At 40.8% G+C, this 24184-nt stretch overlaps 1 protein-coding gene across 2 annotated transcripts in view; it reads left to right on the top strand.

Annotated features, from left to right (window-relative positions):
- LOC123956477 (low-density lipoprotein receptor-related protein 1-like) overlaps positions 1–24184 on the top strand; it is a 101521-nt gene that overhangs the window by 37307 nt on the left and 40030 nt on the right. For both annotated transcript variants that reach the window (XM_046028685.1, XM_046028684.1), the window contains exons 4-16: positions 2105–2224; positions 2738–2866; positions 2983–3246; positions 13290–13452; positions 14932–15154; positions 17025–17214; positions 17311–17454; positions 19019–19255; positions 19928–20108; positions 21306–21528; positions 22145–22334; positions 22488–22613; positions 23943–24083. In XM_046028685.1, coding sequence (XP_045884641.1) covers positions 2105–2224; positions 2738–2866; positions 2983–3246; positions 13290–13452; positions 14932–15154; positions 17025–17214; positions 17311–17454; positions 19019–19255; positions 19928–20108; positions 21306–21528; positions 22145–22334; positions 22488–22613; positions 23943–24083 — 2331 coding nt within the window. The remainder of the gene's footprint in view (positions 1–2104; positions 2225–2737; positions 2867–2982; positions 3247–13289; positions 13453–14931; positions 15155–17024; positions 17215–17310; positions 17455–19018; positions 19256–19927; positions 20109–21305; positions 21529–22144; positions 22335–22487; positions 22614–23942; positions 24084–24184) is intronic.

The following is a 24184-nucleotide window of genomic DNA, read 5'->3' as shown; positions in this document are numbered from 1 at the left end:
GTGTGTAAGTGTATATATGTGCTTGTAATTTCCATATCTCTACATGCTGTTTTATAAGGGGTTAAGTGTCCCAACCAGGCGTCATCTGATTGATACGACTGGTTTGCATTCTGAACCAAAACAGAACATTTTTATGTAGTTTTGTTTGCTCCAAAATAAATATTTTGCGGTATGTGTCACGGTAGGTTGTTTACATTGTTGCCCATGTTGGATTTCTAAACACATCCCAGTTGTTGGGTGCTCAGACTTGTTTTGGAAAATTCCGGGCATATCTGTAATTTGAACTGTGGTTGTCCCGGCAAGCCTCTGGACTGCAAGAGGACATACTTGTGTACTTGTCTATAATATTCAATGAATTGTATGGGGCAGCAGGGTTCATCTAGTGTTTATTGTCATGCATATCACTTAAAAATCTAATAGCTGAAAATGCACAAACTAAATAGAAATTTGCTGCTGATGGTTTAACTGTTTACGTTCAGGTTTAACTTTATTATTGATTTAGGAAATTAATTTGGTCAGCATATCAGAAATACAGTACAGTATAGCATACTGTTTAGCACCAAAACTGTGGGCTTGCATTTCTTTTTTCTTGAAAGACTGGTGAGATTCTTGATCACACTTCTCTCCCTGGAGGTGTTGTGTTTGTGTGAATTGTCTGCCAGTGTTTCTGGGCAAAGTGAATCACTTGTGACTGATAGATCTCATCTGGGTTTGACATGGCCGTGTCTGTTTGACTATGACTCACTGGCTCTTGATTTATATCGCACAGGATATGAAGTGCACTGTTAAAAACAGCTGACTGGAAAGTGTGACTGTAGCGTGTTGCATTTGTGCCCTTATATATTTGATGTGTGTGCAGCCTTGGACATGGTCAGGGTTAGCAGGGAGGTATTGATTGTGAGTGCAGGACAGAAATATTTGTTGTTTTTTCTGTTGTGTCTCTGGACTTCCATTTACAGATATTGTATCTAATATTTGTTTTACTTAGAGGAACAATGCACCGTACTGTCATTTTTTGGTAATTTAAAACATAAACATGAAAATCACATTTTGATGCCATTAACTCAGAATCAAAGAATTAAAAGTATTAAAAGTATATTATAAGTAAAGTAACCAAGTTCACAACTGGTGGACACAGATTCATGGTGCCGCATAGCTTCATTAGTTCTAATTGTAGTAATGGATTATATGAGAACCTTGTAATGCCCTGTGTGCTGCTGTGGCCAAAGCCAGCATTTAAACAGAGAAGTAAACAGACACACAATTAATTTTTGGAAAAACATAGTCATGATGGAGAGTAACAATAAAATGGCCGCATGTTATGGACTAAAATCTTCCTTGTTTTTCTAATTCTGTATCTCCATATCTTTTGTGATGTTGTTCTCTTCTGATCCACTTGCTGGCTTGAATGAGTTTTCCAATTCTGAACTCATCACTCTCCTCGGTGACGCATTCCGGTTGAATAGATGTGTTTTTTGTTTTCGGGGACAGCTCCAGTAGCTGTTTCTAAGAGCCTGTCAGGTTCTGAACTGCTGACATGTGGCCACACTCCATCCAACAACCGCAGATCACATCTCTTGCCAATTCTAATGCTGATGATGAGTTAATGGGTAACTGACTGCTGCTTATTTACATGTGCATCATTGTCAATAGGAGGCTGCAGTGAGAGAGTTCATTAATTTAGCCACACAATTTTTATGCAATTCAGCACCCTGCTGAGCTGTAGTTGTTCTCCAGAAAGTGTACAATAGCAGCATCAGCAGCACCTGCTCCTGTCACCTACATGCATGCCTCCCTCTGTGTCTTCTGCCAGCAGGATGCATGAAATGAGTGATCACAGTATAATCTGGGGTTTTATGGTGGTGTGTTGCATGGATTATTACAAAATAATGCACAAATCCACTTCCTATTAAAAGCACTGATGCAGTATTTTCAGTCCAAAAGAAATGTCAGTAACAGGAAAGAAACCTGAATAAACACCTTATGCCTTAATAGGCTGTTGTTCCTTTATACAATGTCTGCTGCCTTCCTGTCTTCCTACGCACATTATACCAAAAACTCATTCCTGTCTTCTGTCTCCCTCCCTTCCTTTGTCTCCCTGTAGTGTTTATATCCAACTGCTCACTCATGGGTTGTCAGGAAAACTGTGCGGTGACTCCAGGAGGGCCTGCTTGTTACTGTAAGAGTGGTTATGAGATCAGCCCAGATGGAAAGACATGCAAAGGTGAGTTCCCCTAAGCAATGATCACCGTCTGGCTCTCTGTGACCTGCTTCTAAGTATGTGCTGGTAGATCTTTGTAGTTTTTTATTCCTATACAAGTGGATATCTGTAATATGTTGTTTGCTATGATGCATCAACAACAAACAATACCTTGCTTACCTCTCCGGTAATTCCACATTAGTGCTGAAGTTATTCTAGCTTCTAAAGCTACACTGGTGTTTACAAAAGTACAGAAGGTGCACAGTGGGTAGTTCAGGGGCCATGGGAGAGTAAAGCATTCCTGCTTCCTGCAAAATCCTGTTTAGAAACCTTGAATGCCATTGATAAGTAATACTTGTAAACCTCACTGATATAATAGTTACTTTGTTCAACAAGACACCTTTAATGAATCACAAACTTTAACCTTGGCAAAAATAAACTGAGAATTGTTAGGGTTTTTTTAAGATAATAAGATGGGGTATACACATTTGTTATTTGCTAAACCTGAGCAGTAAACCATCTGTTGTTTATGTTCAGATTTTGATGAGTGCAGTGTGTATGGGACATGCAGTCAGTCCTGTACCAACACTGAAGGCTCCTACACCTGCTCCTGTGTGGAGGGCTACTTGTCCCAGCCAGACAACCGCTCATGCAAGGCCAAGAATGGTAAGTACCAGCAGACAGTGGCAGGACTGAATGTACACCATTTTGACCGATCCTGTGGGGATGTTCTGTTCATGTTCCTCCTGTTAACCATTAGTTATGTCCATGTTACATTCCAGTGCCAGTAGACCGTCTGCCTGTCCTGTTGATCGCCAACTCCCAGAACATCCAAGCCACCTCCCTGAGTGGCACCACAGTGCACAGCCTGCTGTCCACCAGCACCAAACAAACTACAGCCATGGACTTCCTTTACGCCCAGGAGACTGTTTGCTGGATCCATGTAGGAGATTCCCCTTCATCCACACACCTCAAATGTGCCAAGATCCCCAATCTGAAGAGCTTCACAGAGGAGAGAGTCATCAACATCTCCCTCAGCCTGCACCGTGAGTACATCACAGCGGCATGCATCTTCACCCAGATACAGAGCAGAATGTCACGACGCAGTTCTCCATACATAATACAACAGCAAAAAACAGCAGCTTTACACTGCAGCAAGGAAAAGTATGTGTATTTTTGTGTAGCGTATTGTCAATTTTTTAGGCTTTTTTATTCCTGGAGGTCACATATAAGATGAAGTTTTCTCTGCAAATTTCAAAAGCTCATGTAGCAAGAGCTGTGGTAGCAGCACAAAGACTGGAAGAAAACACTGCACACCACCACACAGCGATCTGTCAAACATCTTGTGATTTTTTTTAAGCTGAAATTTCTGGGGTTTGCTGTTGTAGGCATTTCACTCAGTGGAAACCACAGACCTGCTCCGCTCCCCAGAAAAGGTGTTAAAGATTTTTAAATCACTCTCAATGCATACAGATCCTCTGTGAGAAGCTGTCTCATTTTTTTCTCTTGCTTCATATACAAAGGAGGAGGAAGAATTCTGTATTTATATAGCATTTCATTCAAAAAAATGCATCCCATGCTTCCATTATTCATGCAGGAAGCATATACAGGATGCATACAGCACAGTACAGTGCAAGATAATACAGAAAAGGCAGCACAGCTGACATCCATTTCGCCCACGGCTCCTGCAGCAGGTGGACCTTGAAACTATTAAATAAGGCTACATAATGTATATGTATACGGCTACAGGTTTGTTTCGACACATGCACAATTCAATGAACTCGTCCAAACCATATTCACTAGAAACTGGCCTTTGCATAGCCTGAAAATACAGTATATGCACATTGAATCAGATGTTTTCAGGTCTGTTTTTGGCTCTGTTGTTATCTGGAAATGAATGTCTGCCTGTGTGACATTCATCTAACAAATCTTAATTTGAAATCATTCAGATTCATCTGTGCTTTTGTCATATCAGATAAGGGTAATAGTGCAGGTGATCTTCACCTCAAATCATTATTTTAGTCTAGTTTGCATCCTCTGCAGATGGAGATTTAGCTGGGCTTGTAGGTCTGAATGTTCATGTACACCCGTGGGTTGTTTCAGATACATTCCAAATGTAAACAGTTTTACATAAAATGTCTTCAATACCTGTGGAATAGTCGTGCCCTTAGCTCCTCTGTGCTTATGCACAGTCTGTGAGTCAGAGATATTGTGGCAACTCATTAAATGCAGCTGTGTTTTTCCATGGCTTAAGTTTCATTTCAGAAAACACTCAAGAGTCTTTTCTCCTGTAAAAATGAAACTGACAGACAGACCATGGCGATCTAAAGAGTGTTATTGAAAGCAGACATGTGTACGTGCGTGCTCTTGAGTGTAGACAACCTGCGGGTCAAACGCCTCCACATACACATCCACATCCCGCTTCCCCTCCCTTTCACTTCTTTGCTTCAAGCCCCTGGTTCCTGGCTGTGTTGCGGCCTGGCTTTTGTGCAGCTTGTCTTCATTGTGAATCAGAGGCAAAGCAGCAACAAAAACAACACATTTATCCACACAAAACCATCAGGAATGTGTTATTTTACTATCTTTTAGAAAGTTGGTTGACAGATGGTTTATAACTATTTGCATACTTACATTAATTCAAGGTGTTTGCCTTGAATAAAAGAGGTCACATTATCCTTTCTGGCTTTTTTCTTTATTGTGTTATGTATCTTTTTTGTGCATGTAATAGGTTTGCAAAGTGAAAAAGTCCACACCAAAGGGAGTTCCCATCTCCCATAGAAAACACTGCTCCTGAATTGCCTTTAAACTGCTAGATTGTAGTCCAGCCTTTACTTTCATAACCTATCTGCGTCACTTAGGCGTCGCCTAGGCTAGCGGCTAGTGTGGCACGCTCTCAAAAACACTGGTGGAGAAACACAGTGAGCTGCAGCATGCACAGTGACAAGATGTCCGGCTGCTGCCTCCCCTCACCCAAACCCTCCCTACCTAACGTTAGATAGGGAAAATCTCCAGTTTAGGTTGAGAAACTGGCTTGGGAACGTGTATAGTTGAACCAAAGCTGTGGTTACTGGCTTTTCAGGACCCGCCCTATTCTTCTTCTGATTGGCTAGTAGTCTTAACTAGGTACAGCGCATGTGCAACTCCCAACAAAGATCAAACAGAAGTGAGATGCCGCACTCCCTGCTTAAGAGCATTCAACACACAGGGTGAAAAGAGGAGCTGTAGCATTGTGCAGTCTGACAAAAATATGGTGTTTTTTGAAAAAGATACCATGTAAACCTGTTCTGGTACAACCCCTAAATACAATTATGAAACTGAAAATTAGCATAATATGACCACTTTAAAACAACATTGCATTTATCACTCACTTAATCATAATGTTCAAATTCTCTGCCCTGTCCTCTCCTGGTTCTCCTCACAACTCCCTTAACTTAACCCTTGACTTAGGGTATAATGCAGAAATACTGTATGGACTTTTACAGCTCAGCTTTATTTCTCTCTTTTCTCATTGTCTGTTGTTTTTTTTTTTGCTTGCATGCGAGCATTGTGACCGATCACATCCACTCATTGTGCAGTGATTTGTCTCCGTTCCCATCCTTTTTCCATGTGACTACAGAATGTGTCTATATGGCAGAAATGACTTTCTCAGTGCAGGCCGTCAGAGAAAATGAAAAGACTGTCTCTGTCCTCCATATGCATGCGCATTGGGGTGTAGTTGTCATTTGAAAATATGTTAATTTCAAACGAGATGATATCACACAAGCTCCGGACAATGAGAATTATGCATGAGGTATTTTGGTGTCGCTCACGGTAATAAGATGAAGATGAAGCCTGATGCACCTCTCTGTCAGTTTCGAGCCAAACACCCTGTCTGTGATAAGCACATTACACATCCCTTAATCAATCAGGCCCATGCAGGAAAAATGTTCTTCATTGTTAAAATGACAGAAATAGTTAATATAGAGATTTCATAATAGAAAAAAAAAACATGTAATTGTGCTTAATAATTATGACCAGAGTAATTAAAAGGATCGTCACTGTTGCTGTAAGTGTGTAGCTTTAACCAGAACCTCGACTCACTGGGCTCATCAATTCAAGGACCAGAAGAATTTGCAGGAAATTCCAGCAGCTGGGTTCTCCACGGCTGTCCCCCACACACATACACACATACACACACACCCACACACGGTGCAGAGGTGGTGTTGTCGTACACACACATACACATCCTGAAAGACACGTGTGCAGACAAAATGGAGAACTGGCACTATTGAGAAAAAAATTGAGAAAAACCATGGACAGGATGTGGATGAGTGAAGTATTAGAGCTGTATTGCTGAAATAAGGAAGCGGCTGAAGGGCACTCCTGTATCCAAGTGACAATATTACTGTTTTAATGTCAGTATGTGCATGAATGAAATGAGAAAACTGGTTAGAGATTGTTGATGAGACAAATCAAATCGACAGAGAAAATAAAGTACTTGTTGTTCCCTGGCGTGACTGTTTTGCAGAATTAAAGCAACCATATCTCAGAATATGACACAAAACATGGGAGAACGTGTAAACCTTTATATTTATGATGACTTTGACAAATGATTTAAGGAAATAGCTGAAGCACTGAATCCTTTGACCGCCTAGAGTTCCCCGAACAGCATGCAAAAAATGTAAAATAAAATAATGGCAGATTTTGTTTGGATCTGTTCCAGTCCATAATCTGGAGCGACTGCTTAGACCGCAGAGTTGAACATTTGGACAGGCTGCTGGCGTGTGAGTGTGACAGAATTGGGGAAGCACATTTATGCTTACAGTGGACATGGAAGGAGCCAGCAGCAACCAATGGCAGGGGTGAACATACAGGAAATTATGCACGTGTGGTTGGAGTGACTCATGACCCCAGTATGCCACAGATGAGTTGTCCAGATGTGTCTCTACCCCCCTCGCACTCTCACTCTCTCTCTCTCTCTCTCTCTCTCTGTCACTTTCATTACAGTTGCTTTGACTGTTTTTTTCTTAGTCCCACTTTCTTTTCCTAAATGTACACTTACATACACTTACATATCTAACAGTGTCCATTTCTTGTCATTGCTAATTACACCAGTCACTCAAAATCATTGTCAGACATACAAAATGTGACAATGAAAAATTATTTTATTTTAATATTTTTATTATGTTTACTTATTTTTGCACTACTTTTAGCTTTTATTTAAAAAAAAAAAAGTTTATTTTAATTAAAAAACTGTTTAAAGAGGACACTGCTCAACAAGTAAAGGCTTGTTGGAGGTGCTGGAGCTGATCATTTAATATTTATTTCAGTAATACAACAAGACTACGAGTCTACAGCCATGCTAGCAACTGTGTTAGCCACATTGGTGCTTTGAGCAAAATGCTAATGTCAGCATACTAACATGCTCACAATGCCATCGTGCTGATGTTTAGCAGGTATAATGTTTATTATAAACCATCTTAGTTTATGGTGTTAGCATGCTAATACAACTGTTTTGCTGGTATTTAGTTATAAAGCAAAGTATCGGATAAATAAAAATTTTGACCCAATGATGGCGCTATATTAGAGGTTAAGGGATCACCAAAGTGATGAACGGCTGTACCAAATGTTGTGGCAACCCTTCCAATAGCTTTTGAGAGATTTCACAAAAAAACAAAAATACCAACCTCATGGCGGAGCTAGAAAAGTCAGTGGATCATCAAAGTGAGTACCATTTATCTCCTGGGAACCATGAATGCAATGGCAATACATCCAATAGTGGCTAAGATGTTTCAGTCTGGACCGAAGTGTTGGTCCGGCTGACCATCCTTAGAGCCGTGCAGCTAGCTAGGAGTCTGGATTAAAATTGGATTACAAAAATACCACATTCAAATGTTCAATGCACATTCAATGTTTTTATTTTAACATTTGTTGTTGTTTTTAGATTACTTTGAGGGACTCTGGGATATGAACTACATTAAATTTACATTTCCTCACAAAATTTCCCATCATTTTCTATCACATAAAGCATATTCTGAATGAGCTATGCTCGTCGGACATCATTTATTTTAAACTGTTTTGAGGAGTGCCTTACTGCAGTGGGAAACTATCTTGAATACATATTAGTCCTGGTGAAAATCCGTTCAGTTGTTTCAACATATGAGTGCAGAGAGCTCTCCCAATGGGAAACCTGGAAATGAAACTGAGATGGATTTACATTCAGCAGTGGACGCTGATGCTCCACACTATGCACAGGAGGACTGATCCCAGAGCTGTTACTAAGCCTCCCTTCCCTGCTTGTACTGTAAGAGCTGCCCCCCCCCCGCACAGTGAGCCACAGTGTGCTGCTTAGCACAGACAGTGGCCTGAAATCTCCTTAAGAGGTCATGTGCTGTTAAAAGGCAAGCCAGTCAGCACATTTTAAAATTTTCTCTTCATTCAGCGCTTTATTCAGCTGTAAACCTCTCTCTCTCCCTTTCTCCTGCTCCTCTTTTACTCACACACGCACATGAACTATGAAATACATTTTAGCCTTTCAGTGTACACTTTAGTCAAGTAAATTATCCACATTCTTTCCCTTCTACCTTTTTGTGTGGCTGCTGGATCATTAGAGAACAAAATTTTGAGAAATACGTTTTTTCTTGTCTTTGGGGGTGTTTTTTTGTTGTTTTGTTGTTGTTTTGTTTTGTTTTTCGTTCTCCCCCCTCTGCTTTTTTGTTTCTGGTGTGACGCCTTGGCCAGATGCTTGAGGGAATGCTTTGGAGTGCGGGAGCTTGGCGAGGGGAAGTTGGGTTTGGGGTGTGTGAGCGGTTGGTGTTAAAACTTCAGTCACAGTTTTAAAGCGACTGTTCGGAGCTATGGAAACCATATCAGCTCCATTAAAAGTAAAGCTACTAATATAACTACACTATTGATACCCTGTGTTGGCTGCGCAATACAAGCAGTGGGTGCCTGTGAAATGTAGTATAGTATACTACTCCTACATATAGTATTGGAGCATTAGCAGTACATTTTAAATATATTATGTAGACATCCACTTGGCTGTTGTTTTTCTTAGACCAACAGGGAGCCGAGAGATGAACAAGAGAACACGTAGAAAACAAGTTGTTTAGAGAGTGTAGGGAAAAAAATGAAGAAGGCAGCAAGTTCTGTTTTTTCAATTATGCTGTGTTGTTTTTTATAGCATAGTTTCAGACAGACAGAGCTGCAGTTAATGAATCCAGACTGTTTTTCCACCTCTGGGGAACAGACAAAGGGGAGGGTTAGGGGGATGATGCATGCAGGAGGAGGGAGGGAGAGAGAAGGAGAGAGAGAGAAGGAGAATGGGAGGAGTATCTGGCTTTGCTGGAGCCATTTCTGTTTGGCAGAGGTGGAGGAAAATGGAGAGCAGGGGGGGTTAGGGAGCAGGGGATGGACGTTCTTTCAGTAATCTTTTCAAATATTGCACAATCTCTTCTTTTCTTCTCCTCCTTTGTTTATCCATTGCTTAATCAGTGAATCAGTATGTTGTGGGGCAGCTGGAAGCGTTTGAACAGAAAACTCTGTGTTAAAAATTAAGAGCACCTTTGGGAATATGGCCCCTGATTCCCATAAACCTCAGAAATGCTGCTACACAATGCCCAAGTTTCCCTAGTGGAAAGCACTTCTCTCTTCTCTTCTCTTCTCTTCTCTTCTCTTCTCTTTTCTGTCTTCTCACTTTTTCCACCTTTTCTCTCCGTCCATCTGCATTTTTCTTTTATCTGTTTTCCACTTTTACTCGAACCCAAAATATCTGACAGTGTTTCCCTCCCTTTGCTAGTCAGGCTCTCCAGAAAAAATGTGTCCGTTTTTCTAAACACAGAGGGTTCCTCTGGAATTACAGTCAGATTTATTGGTCCAGAGCTGGTAAGCTTTCACTATGCACACTTTTATTGTGCTCTTATGTTGAGGAATCTGCCTTGTCATTTCCCCCACCCAAGCTTTTCTTTCCTGATTGGAGAAATTGATCCTCTGGTCTACCCTAAACCACCACAGTGACAGATCACCCCTGGCAAATATACCATATTAGACCTCCATTAGCACTGCACGACCAAGGACTTCTGCAGCACAACTTCAGCCCCATATCTGAGGTGTTTGTGTGTGAGTCAGAGTGTGTGGATCGTTCGGTGGAGAGCAGAGCTTGTGGCAGCTGTGAAAATACAAATCGTGTTGTGTGTGAAGCCCTCCTCCCCACATTTTCTATCTCTCTAGCTCACTCATATGCATAGTTGTCATTACCTGTGGAGGTATTTAGATCCTTTGCTTAGGTAAAAGTAGCAAAACCACAATGGGAAAATACTCAGTTTCAAACAAAAGTCTTGCAGTCAAAATGTTAATTAAAGCTGCTACAATCAATATTCTTCTATCAACACAGCTACTATGTGAAAGGTTTCCCTTGTAGTGATGAACCAACTGATAATTAGTTCACCTCAACCTTATGCTTTAGCGTATTCCGACTCATGGTTTTGGTTTTCCTGGCCGCAACCACACCGTTTTGTTTTAAAGATTATTTATGGGAAATCGGCCTTTCTTGATAGTGACAGTAGAGATACAGACAGGAATACAGACAGGAAATTCAGTTAGAGAGAGGTGGGGAAAGACATTCAACAAAAGCTGCGTTTCGACCAAAGGAACTATACCCAAGAACTAGGAACCTTTGGAGGAACTAAATTTAGTTTTAGGGTCTTTAAATCCCTGCCCTGGGGTAGTACTTACCGAAAGTACCGGTACTTTGGGGGGCGGGGCTTGCCTTGCAGTGAATTTAGGCTGCTGGCTTTAAATCAAGCGTGTCGGCTGTTTTTCTACAACTGCTCCTCTTTTTTCCACTGTTGTTTGCAAACCAATAAATCACAATCAACAGTCAGATAGCACACACAAGTCTTGCAGATTTATTGCTCGGAAAAAGCAGCCAGCCTGCAGCGGTATGTTTATAGCGAACAGCTGAAGGAGTTAAACTAAATACTAGGTCCGAGTTGTTGTTTTAAGTTTTCATCAGTCAGGAAGTTTTTACACAAAGCCGAATTCGGTCTCCTCTTCTCCAAAACAAGCAGAACAGCTCGTTAAAAATCCAGTTCCTCTGACACCCCGGCGACACAGTGCAGCTGATCTGCAGCTCTTGTCGGCTGGAAATGTTTTAATAACCTTCCAAATTGTCGCGATTTTATTTTTGTGTTGCTTTTTCTGTGCTGGAGTTATTTTAAGAACTTGATGGCTTTATCCAGTTTGCTATTAAATTTGTAACGATCTTTATTGTTTCTCTCATTATAAGCTACAAGCATAGCCTATAGTTTTTCATTATATTCCAGTCAAATCTGATGTTCATTTATATATTTTGCTCATGAATAGTGGTTACAAATAATGATGCCTGTGTATCACTTTGTACGGCATAAGGCCTACAGCCTACATCAGCTGGTTAATTTGCCTAATCTTCACACAACAATGGGCTGAAGGAACCTTGTAGTTCCTTGAAAAGAGACCCGGGCTTAAAAGTCCCCGGTACTTTTGGTGGAAACACGGCTAAAGGTCCCGGGCTGGGATTGAAGCATGGACAATTGTTATATGGTACTGTAAATGTCTTAACTACTTGACTACTTTTAGAGTTAAAGCTCTAAAAACTCCTCTGTAATTACACTACCTGCCCACCACCAAAAGGCAGATAGACCAAATTAGCGACTAGCCAGCTAGTAAATATAGTGGAAAATTTATTATCTAAAACTGAATATTTGCCTCATGAGTGAGTGAAAAGAAAATACATGTATCAGTATATATTGGATTTCAATTAATCAGAAAGGACTGAAACAAGGAATGAAAGCTAATGTTACTCTGTATCTGCTGAATGTGAAACCTCAGCTGCTAAAAACAACTCATCAACCTAAAATGTGATAATATGTCAGTGTGTGTTCACAGCTGACTGTCATGTTATATATATTGTTGGATTATTTGTACTGATGCATATTGTTAGCATATTTTGAAAATAGCTGTCATATTTGGAGCAAATCTTTTACTATTTTATATACTGTTGGGTAGTTTGATATTTTGTATAGCAATGCATGACAATTTATATGCTTATTCTAGATTCTTACAATCTCAGTTGTAACTCTAAGTAACTATATTCTGCAGCTGTCAAATAAATATAGTGGCATAAAGGTGCAATAATTTCCTCTGTACAATTTCTCAGAAGAATTCTGAAGTCCATTGCATGAATAAATGGTCTTAGTTACTTTCCACCACTCACTACAGTAAACTGATCAATCTGGACCTTTAATATCCTCAGATCTCTCTTCCTTCAGCTTTAACAATAGCGTTCTGTCTGATCCTTGGCTCAGACTCAGTGCGGCTGAGCTGGTGTTCGAGGAAGGAAGAGGAGGGAATGAGGGAACCAGGGAGAGGGGTATAAAAATGTCTCATGTTATTCTTTTTCACAATTTTTCTCCTCTCTCAGACCTTCCCTATGTGGTCCTGCACCACATTCAGAACAGTTTGGATAGAGCTGGGGTATTCCTGTTTTTTCCCCCCTTTTCCAGCCTAGTCCCCGTTGACATTCTGTAGGCTGTAAATGTTCCACAAAGTGAGTGTGTGGTGCATCTAGGTGTTTGATTTTCATCGTTGGGTGGGGGGCTGGTCTTCCCCGTGAGTTGAGCCTTATGAAAATAAACGCAGCGGCAACCGCACACCCGCCGTCACTTAGCTACAGCTACGGCAACATCACACTACTCGAAGCAACAAACAGCCTGTCTCATATTCTGTCTGTCTGAGTGACTTTGAATGACAAAAGCATTACCTAGACTCCTGCTAATTAGAGTCATCTCATTTGTCAGTCATGAAAACTGCCTCAACTCTGAACCTGAAAATCTGGACTGTGTGTAAATGTGTGTGTGAGTGTGGCAGAGAGACTGCGAGCTGTTGAAGTAGCTGCTACACAGTTTTGCAGATTAATTTACTTCATCACATGACTATGAGTCAAACCTCTTCTCCATCTGCTTCGATGTACAACATTGCACGCTCAAGTTCTATACCAGTCAAAATGAAACAATATGGGTACTGAAAACACTGTTTTTGCTTCCCCCCCTTTCCCCGCCATTTCTCTGTCCAGATGTTGAGCAGATGGCCATCGACTGGCTGACCGGAAACTTTTACTTTGTGGATGACGTAGACGACAGGATCTTCGTGTGTGACAAGGACGGGCAGACATGTGTCACCCTCCTGGACCAGGAGCTGTACAACCCTAAAGGCATCGCCCTGGACCCCACCATGGGGTCAGTTTAATCTCTTACTTTCTGTCTTATGCGTAAACACACACACAAATGCAGAGACAGGTACCAAATATGTGTTGGTTTTCTAAATGCACCCACATAGAGATCCGCCTCTAAGTGTGTCATGCAAACTCATAGTCCCATGAGAGCGACTAGAGTCAGACTTCTGTTATCTGTCATTGTTAACCAACTTTAAAAAAAACAGTTAAAATGGGGGAAAAGGCTAAATTGAGGTTTGGACATTGGTGTAATTGAGTACAGATTTTCTGTTTGAACTGAGGGCTGTATAGGTTTTGAGTGTAAGAGCCTTGTTTTTGTAACAGCTCTTTTGTTTGTCACCAGACTCCAGCTGAATTCCTGACAGTATGTGTCTGTGGTGCGTGCGTGCGTGCGTGCGTGTGAGAGCATGAATGTTGGGGGAAAAATGTACAGCGTGAATGTGAGAATGTGTGAGTATATGTGCACACATTTGCCTGTAGCTACATGCATCGTTTTCATCCCACACAGTTTCCTCGGCTCTATTTGGTTCTTCCAGTAACATGGTCAGATAGATTCACTGTAGCTAGGTTGTTTTTCTTATGTGGTCTGCAGTGTCAGAGGGGGAGAAAAACAACTATAAAGTAACAATAAAATAAATAAAATCACCCTTTGTTGTGCCTTAAATTAGTTACCACAAATCTTTCCAGATATCCCACAGTTTACTCTATTCAGCCAGAAAAAAAAGGTAATTGGACGAATATCAACATCATTATATTTCTACCTTCATCTACTGCTTACTGGTTGTGGAATTACTTCATTATGAAAGGATTTTGTGAGGTTTAATTTAGATATGGAATCCCTGGAATTTTGATTGTGTGGACTGTTTTTTCAATCTTGTTAACCTTGTATTTTTCAAAAAAGATGTTACTTGCTAACAGGTTTACAGGGACTGGGAGCGTGATTTGTTATTTGAAACTATAAATAAGTTTTTTGTTGTTTTTTTTTGTTTTGGCAGCAGTGAAAGACTTAATTATTATGCTCTGGAGTACTGTGTTTGGTTCTAAATCTGGTTTAGAGGGGGAAAGTATTCCTTCAGGATATTGCTAGCCTAAAAAACTACAAATATTCAGAAAGAAACTCAAAAGTTTAGGTCTTGAAAATGATATAGGAGAGTTACTGAATCCAAGTTGAGGACTTCATGCATCTTGCTGTATCCAACCAGCAGTCCAAGACCTGAAGATATTCATCTAATCTGCACAATTCCTTGAAAAAATTACTACTGTAAAATACTTTTTACAGTATCTCATCTACAATTTATCTCATCTGCTGTCTGCCATGAGGGAGGTTTCCTACCTTTTCCCTTTTTCCTACAGAAAAACTAGATTATTATTGTCTCCTTGTGATGGACATAAGGGTGATCAAGCAATTATAACAAAGCCGGAAGGGCTGAAAATTAAACAATTATCCAATTTCGTCGATCTATCTTATTCTTTGTTTCCACAGGAAGGTATTCTTCACAGACTACGGTCAAATCCCTAAGGTGGAGCGCTGTGACATGGATGGCCAGAACCGAACCAAGCTCGTGGACAGCAAGATTGTATTCCCACACGGCATCACGCTGGACCTCGTCAGCAGGCTGGTGTACTGGGCTGATGCCTATCTGGACTACATTGAGGTGGTGGACTACGAGGGCAAGAACCGGCACACCATCATCCAAGGCTTGCTGGTGAGAACTGCTGTGCTGTACAAACCACACTACCATTATCTTCCATTAGTAGGAAGATAATCTCTCTCAATAATGAAATTGCTGTCCTAGTGTGCTTCAGAGTTCCCTCTCTACCTATAATGCACCTTGTGTTTCTCTTGTGTACTCCTGTCATGTGTTCTTGCCCAGTGAGTTATGAGAAGAGAGAAGATGGTGGGCATTTGCCTTTTCATTAAAGCAGCTGATTAATAGTGTCTAATATAGAGGCTGTTGATGTTGCAGGGCTGATGAAGCACAGTGGCACTTAAACGTGTTACCATGGCTTTTACTGTGATATGTGGAGAAGTAATGGCTTTCATTTACTCACTGAGCCTAAGGGCACGCGCAAACACACAGACACACAAACCACCATACCTTGCTTTGTGTGTTAGAGCATTGGTGCATGCACATCCTTCAGGTAAAGGTTAAAAGGAGGAGGTGTGTTATTGATGTTGCTGAGATTCGGCTGTTTTATCAAGAGTGTATGTCTTTATTAAGGGCTGACATTCTCTCTTAAATATGCACAGCAAACGTTTTTTTGTGTAAAAATACAGTTTTCAAAGTTGAAATCAAGATGCATGGGGTCTTCATTCGAGAGATGAGGTTTCAGGCCCTTTAGATTCATGATATTTAGACAGTTTCTGTCTCTCTATTCGTCTCTCTATGGCCCAGTGAGCTCCACACAGCCTGCTGTGATAGACCACAGTGACATCTCAGGTTTTATGCTGCTGCTGACACGTCCTCATGGGACACTGAGTCACTGGCCAATGTTTGTTCAGATCGGAAAGTTCTTGCCTTGCTTTTCTTCCTGATTTTGTCAGATAGAAGCTGGTTTGTCCATGAGTTCTGTCTACCTTTCTGCTTCCCCCTCAGTCAGTGCTGCGAGACACCTAATTGCACCGTTGCCACAGAAAATACTAGTTTCTGAACCAAAGGCAGGTGGCTGTTAAAATTGTGGATGAGGACACCTCGGTTTAACCACTGTTCTACATCACAGACTCATGGTTTATTAAACTAACAGTAACCATGGTAATGATACTGCTACTTCATGCTACAATACCAGTTAACACTAACTTGTTAACACTAACTAAATGTATTTAAATAATTCCAACAGAGCATGACTTATTTATATGGTAAGATGACATGGTATAAGTTCGAAGTTACCGGATATAGAAAATAATGGACTCACTGAAGTAAAATGCCACTTCGCATTTAATTGTGGCATTCTATGTTTCCACAGTGGTCCGTTATTTTCTTAAAGTAGGGCACATGGCCGCTTATTATTACTTGCAATTGTAACCTGTGGAAAGGCTCACTTTGCATAAAGACAAGATACTGTATGAAGGGGAAGCAGGAGTGCATCACTTCAGTTTGAACATCCAAAGTGAAAATATATCAATGACAGGCTATTCACTTTTCACTTTGTTAACTCACACTTAAACACAAAACTGAGGTAATTGTGCCTACACAGCCTTCATCAGAGCATTTAAAACTCTTTTAAAAGCTAAGGAACTATGGCACAGGTACAGTTAAGGACAATTTCTGTGATATAACTAATCTGTCTTATGGTCATGAAGGGCCGCAGCTAACACCAGTGACTGTGTGACTGTTCGTAAAAGTTATATTATGGAAAACTTAGTTCTTGGCCAGACAACATATAATACTACTACATGTTTAGTTAATAAGAAATATCTTCTACCACAAGACCACATCAAATCTCTCATACTCACTGACTTAATGACATGAAATTGTTGGGATTGTAGTACGTTGGATTCAATACCATTTCCCTCTCTTTCATTCTCTCCTTCAACCCTTCCATCATCCCTCCCACCTTCAATTTTCTCACTTTAAGATCGAGCACCTGTACGGACTGACTGTGTTTGAAAACTATCTGTATGCTACCAACTCAGACAACGCTAACATGCAGCCTAAAACCAGCGTGATAAGGGTCAACCGCTTTAACAGCACAGACTACCAAGTAGTGACCAGGGTGGACAAGGGAGGAGCGCTTCACGTCTACCACCAGAGACGCCAACCTCCAGGTAGACTACACACACACACACACACACACACACACATCATATTATATGGATGCTTCTGGTTTTGGGACTTTCTTTCTTCACCTTCTTTGTGTCTAGTGCGTAGCCATGCATGTGAGGTGGACCAGTTTGGGAAGGCCGGAGGCTGCTCGGACATCTGTCTGCTTGGGAACGGCCACAAGACCCGAACCTGCCGCTGTCGCTCTGGATTCAGCCTGGGTAGTGATGGCAAGTCCTGCAAAAGTGAGTAGGACTTGGGTGTAAACAATGATTAAGTTTTAGCAGCTGCAAATCAACACATCTTTCTCAAATAAACACCAGTTGGTACAGTAAGATGGCTCTTCCATACGTCCAATATGATTCCGCACAGCAGTGGGTATTGTTACTTCTTTCTGCAGTTGACAGGGAGTATGTGGAAATATTGTTAAGTAACTAGCTCAAGTAATTCGGAAAAAAATACAATTTGATTAAAAAAATATACACGTATTGAATTAGCTGTAACAAGACTGGTGAAAACCAGTTAGCAAGCGAGCAGAAAGGTAAAGCTAAAAGTAATATAAAAAAGTAAAAGCTTGTTAATGGTAGCTAACTAAAAAATTATAAATCTTTCAAATATTTAGCTAAAAGTAATTGGTAAATAGTTGAATTAGACCACTGCCTAATGGATTAATTGTTAAAGTAGTGGTTAGGTAAAAGTAACTGCTGAAATATTTAGCTAAAAATAATGGATGAACAGATATTAGTTGGCTAAAAGCAGTCTAACATTACTGGAGAAATTGTTAAAAAACAATACTGGTTAGCTAAAATAATGGTTAAACTGTTGAAACAGTTGAAAGTGTTAATTAAACGTAATGGATAAGTGGTTAAAATGGCTAAATTAATCATAATGCATAAACGTTTAAAATAGTTAACTGTAATGGATAAACCAGTAAAATATGAGATTTTCTACTCCAAGTGGGAGCAGTACAATTCAAACGTAACTAAACACACCTCAGCACTGAACATTCAATTGTATAAAAACATTATTGTAACAATATCTACTGTATAATTTGAATTAAATACAATTTCAGATCAATTTAATGAGCACATTTGGAACATGGCAGGATTGTTTCAATTAGTGGGTACTTGAGCTCCTCTGATAGGGCTATGAGGGTCTGTCTGACTAAAAACATTGAGAACCACTGCACTGTAGCATTCATTCTGAGCATCCAGAGCTGATGTGTGCAAGCTCCCAGCATAACTGTAAGTATAAACTCCACAGCGATTCAGCTCTATTGACCTAAAGCCAAGGACATCCAAGGTTGGAATCGGGATGCTGTTCTCCCCTGGGCTGTAGACTGGGAAAGAGCTATGAACAAAGTAGCTGAACAACACCAACCCCCCGACCCCCTGACCCCCTCCCCCAGGCTGATTCAGCTTCTTCTCAAAAGTGTTTTAATATTCTATCCACCAACAATAGCATTATATTGATCTGCCCCCTGAGAAAAAAACTGTCCTTGAAAATGACACAATTGATTTAACTAAAGGGAACCCCTCCTCCTCTCCCTCTCAATTGAAAATCACTTAATTTTCATTTAGAGCTTTTGCTGATCTTGCACTTTATTTGCTTGTTAAATCAATACACAATATGGGGGACAAAAAGCAGTCATGAGCCAGCATCTAATTTTGTTATTCTTTGTCAACAGAACTCATTAGAGAACAACATATGGGCAGCTGGAAGAAGTTTAGTGCTAACTGCCTCTGTTGAGTTATGTACAATTCAGGTATAAGCTACAGTCTTTTGATTTGTTCTTTTTCTTTGCTGTAGAACCTGAGCATGAGCTCTTCCTGGTCTATGGTAAAGGGCGCCCAGGGGTCATCAGGGGCATGGACATGAATGCCAAGGTGCCAGATGAGTACATGATCCCCATAGAGAACCTGATGAACCCCAGAGCTCTGGACTTTCATTCTGAGAGCGAGTTCATTTACTTTGCCGACGCCACCAGTTACATCATCGGGCGACAGAAGATTGATGGGACAGAGAGAGATACCATAGTGAAGGAAGGTGGCGTAATTCTATTCAATTAATTTCAATTCAGTTTTATTTATATAGCACCAATTTAGCTAATCCTTTAGTAATGACAGCTAATAAAAATTATGATGCAGGGTGATGAAAAAGTTTGTGTATTTGTTGAAATTTGATTTGATTTGTGGTTAAAAAATATTTTTAGATTGTCTAAATTAACTTGCTGCACAGATTGTATCAAAGGGCAAGTTACACTTGCATGCAAACACACATTTAAGTTAGAGGTATTGATTTTGGGTTTTGGGCTGTAAAAGCAGGGCCAGAATTCAGGGTTTATGAGGGGTGATCAACAACCATAGGTTTAAATTATATCAGCTTAGAATCTTGTTAACACAAACATATTATTTATCCAGGTTATCCCATTGGGAACAAGAACTTTGTCCCAGTGGATTCCCTTTCACAAATTTAAGACATTTAAACACATTTAAACATTTAAATGATAAAATTACCCTAAAAAACAGTGTACTGAATCTGTAGGCAGCATACCAGCATAAAATCAAAGTTTAAATCTGAAAGTATAAAATATTATATCTATAATTATCACGCATCTATAAAATAATTTTAAAATATTTAAAAAGACTTTCCAGTTGATAATGTTTTCATGTGTGCTGTAGCAATAGGCTTCTCACCAACAGTATGTGTGTTTCTCAGGAATCCACACAGTTGAGGGCATAGCTGTGGACTGGATGGCCGATAACTTGTATTGGACAGATGACGGGCCTAAGAAAACCATCAGCGTGGCTCGGCTGGAAAAGGCTTCGCAGACACGCAAAACCCTTATTGAGGGAAAAATGACTCACCCCCGTGCCATTGTAGTGGATCCTCTGCATGGGTAAGGGCGGCGACGAGATGGGGGGAGTGATGGAGTTTGATGTTTTTGTTCCAGAGAAAAGGGATAAAGATCCTTGAATAAGGTCCAGGTTCAGAGCTGCACCACCCAGGTGGAACTTAACACAGTAGTTAAAATCATGCCTTACTTTTAGAAGTTGTATGACGCATGTATGTCTGTGTTCGTGTTTTTGTGGTCATACAAGATACGGTGAGAGACTATGATTGGTGGCCATTTGTTCTGGTCAGTTGTCTGATGACTCAAGTGAAATAATTCAGCTGCCCTGTCCCTCGCCTCTCAGCAAACTAGTATCTCTGTCCACTCTCTTTCTGTCTCAGTTTCACTTATCTCTCGTGTCTGAGCTATCTGTTGATTTTATTACTCACCACTTGCAAGGAGCGCTGTTTTGTGTTTCACTGTCTCCTGTCTGTGTCTCTTCACAATTTCCAGTAGAGAGCCTTCTATCATTTTTCATCATCATTTTTCATCCCCGTTGTTGACCATTATCACACTGAAATGTAACGTCCCTTCTGAATACACTTATCACACACTATTTATTAAAACAGAATAACATACAGGTCTTTCTCTCTTGGACTCATTCAAATAGCTCCTAATCTTGCCGTGTATGGATGTGTCTTACTGATATGACCTCCGGTGCTCTCTCCTGAGGAACATACGCTCATAAACACACACACACAGTCTCAGGATTACTAGCGACAGGGTGATGTGTGTCCACACACTTCCCAAGGAAAAGGCACTCGCCTCCACTAATGTCTGTAATCATTCAGGCTCAGAGAGAAGAGGGAGGAGGAGAAGGAGGAGGAGAAATTTGCAGAGAGGAAAGGAGAAGGAAATATGAAAGGTTAATGGTAATGTCAGTCATATTTCACCAAGGGGGACTGTGTCTAGTTTTGCACAATGTTGTAGACAGCCAGTGCGCACAGGCTGAGCCTAGATCAGTGGAGAAGATTGACAGGTCCTAAACTACCTGTTTTGCCTGTGGGCAGATCAACTCATACACACTGCGGAGCCGCATCACTGGTTGTTCTGATGAGTGTGTTGCGCTTTAGGGCAGCTAAATAAAATATCATTGCCTCTGTTAATGCCAGGAGATTTGTCAAGATGCCCCAACAAATATTCTCCTCTTTCTGTCTTGCTATCACATTTCATTCAGTACTCGTTCCCTTGTTGCTTGCTCAGGTGGATGTACTGGACAGACTGGGAGGAGGACCCTAAGGAGAGCAAGCGAGGCAAAATTGAGAGGGCCTGGATGGACGGCTCCAACAGAAGCGTGTTCTTGACCAGCAAAACGGTGCTGTGGCCCAACGGCCTGAGTCTGGACATCCCACAGGGCATCCTCTACTATGTGGACGCCTACTACGACCGCATTGACATGGTCTACCTTAACAGCTCCGATCGCAAGGTCAGCACTCCTCAGGATTATTTTACTGCAGCCTAGAGAAAGAGTGGTTCACAGGAATCAAGGCAGGGGATTATTCTGAAAGGGTCTGACAAGCTGTGGGTAAGCTAATAAGGAATGAGTTTTAAAGCAAGGAAGAATGTGGGCGGTCCATCACATTTCAGTACATAGTCTGTGGGCTTATTGCGGCTAAATTAATGGTATTTTATTTTAATTTGCCTCTGTGTTAGTTATATTTTTTTCTTTGATGGTGTTGTTTTTGGAATTTAAAATTTATAATCTAGCTATTGGAATGTTATGGTTGATAAAAAATAAATGAAATGTAAATATTTACTCATGCACCACTGAAAAGGGTATTTTAGAACCACATCGATTTATGATTTGCTTTTTTGTACCACTATTGCTTTAACACACTATAGGTCCAAATGGTGTTGACTGAGTGTAGCACTGGTATATGCTAGCCAGAGATTATTAGATTTGTAGCATAATTAACTGAAATGTTCACTGGTCACATCACAGTTAACTTCATTAGAATTAATGTTTTGAGCTGTAATTCTGGGAACAAAGTGCTAAAGTCTGTTTTTTATAACCCGTGTTGTTGCTTTTCTCACATTACCAGACGGTGTATGAAGGTCAGGAACTGAACCACGCCTTTGGTCTGTGCCACTATAAACACTTCTTGTTCTGGAACGAGTATCGTAGTGGCAGCATTTACAAGTTGGACACCACCACTGGCACTGCCACTCTCTTGCGCAACGAGAGGCCGCCCATCTTTGAAATCCGCATGTACGACGCTCAACAGCAGCAAGGTACTTGGAAACACATCACAAACAGATTGTTCTTCTATCCTGCTGTCCACCCAGCCATCCTAATCCAGAAATTAGGATTGTGGAAGGACAGCACATGAGGCATAATTTGTGTTTGTGCTAACCCTTATATATCTGCTCATTCATCGTCTACAGGCTCTAATGCGTGTCGTGTGTACAATGGGGGCTGCAGCAGTCTGTGTCTGGCCATACCAGGAGGCAGGCAGTGTGCTTGTGCAGAAGACCAAATACTAGACCCAGTTGACAACACCAGCTGCAAAGGTGAGTTCAAACGAGACTGCTTTGTGCATGCTTGTGAGATTTTGCTCCATTGCACAGACAAGGTTTTATTTTCGGCATGTTGGACAAGATGAGTCAAGCTGTGTGACCATGTGTTTAGTTGGAACTGCTCAACAAACAAAGTTCAGCAAATGAAGACATACAAGGGGTGGCCACAGTAACAGAAGCACCTGCATAATGTAATGCAGTCCAATACAAACTCTCAATAAAGACTGCTTTTGCCTTTTATCCAGGCCAAATTGATCACTATAAGCTGTTTTTTCTTCTTTATTTCTCATGAAGATTACTGAGTGTCTCTTAGTGACATTTTTATACATGAATATAAAGTTGTAAAAAAGGACAGCGTCACTATTTATTGAATCTTTTTTTGTTATTTATTTATGTATTTATTTTATTTATTCAAACAAGCCCTGTCTGAATGGTCAGGGTGAAAGCATTGTACTTCACTCACATTAACATACCTGCTGCTATGAGAGATGTGGGGATGATAATTATGCACTGTAAAAGTCCCAAAACGCCAGCAGAATAGGAACAGGAGGGCAAAATAATTCACTGAGCAACGGCGATGTGAGTACAGTAGAGTAAGATATCACATGGTGCGCGAGTGCACACAGCAAGCACACGCACGCACACACACACACACACACACACACAATGAACTTATGTTGCAGGCAGGGACGGTCGTTAGGCACTGCGGCAGTCCCAGAACCTTGTGCAAGTAAGTTAGACGAGAGCCTAATATGACAGCTTGCAGTAGTTAGGCTGCAACAGTTTTTCTTTTGCATTTTTGCCCATATGGTGTCATGTATGAAAAGACCCAAAATGAACACTGTAAGCTAACTACTTGATTACTATAAGCAAATTATTTAAACAGCATTTGTATAGTGGCTGATCACTGTGACCGTGATCACTGGAAGTGGTTTCCACTGTAAAATACAATCCAGTACAACAACACCACAAAATCAAAAGCTCAATGTCAATGAAAATATATTATATACAATGATATAAAGGTATTTATTGCAGCATTGTCTTAAGGAAGTTTTTCCTTGCCTCTGTTTTCTTTTTTGAAAAGTGCTGTGAGATAACTGTTGTTGTGATTTGGCACTATATAAATAAAATTGAATTGAATTAAATTGTGCTGTCCCTCCATGAATGTGTTAATTTATATGCAGTTGCTAGTCTTTTCTTCCTTTTTTAAAATAACTGTAATTTTTAATTGTAATTAACTGTATTTTGCTTTTTCATGTCCACCATGGCCTGTTTACAACACATTCCTTTTATTCCTCTTATGCTCCGCTTCTCCTTCCACAGCCAATCCGTCTTACGTACCCCCTCCTCAGTGCCAGGCGGGCGAGTTTGCTTGTAAGAACAACCGCTGCATCCAGGAGCGCTGGAAGTGTGACGGAGACAACGACTGTCTGGATAACAGTGACGAGGCTCCAGAGCTGTGCCGTGAGTTGCCGCGCACGCATGCTCATGCGCGCACACGCACAAATGCATGCACATACATCTCGTCCAACATGGTTTCAAAACAGCTACCCGTCCTGTTGGTA

The sequence above is a fragment of the Micropterus dolomieu genome, linkage group LG18 (assembly GCF_021292245.1).
Source record: "Micropterus dolomieu isolate WLL.071019.BEF.003 ecotype Adirondacks linkage group LG18, ASM2129224v1, whole genome shotgun sequence".
In the NCBI taxonomy this organism is placed as follows: Eukaryota; Metazoa; Chordata; class Actinopteri; order Centrarchiformes; family Centrarchidae; genus Micropterus; species Micropterus dolomieu.
This window is presented reverse-complemented; position numbering and strand designations above follow the sequence as displayed.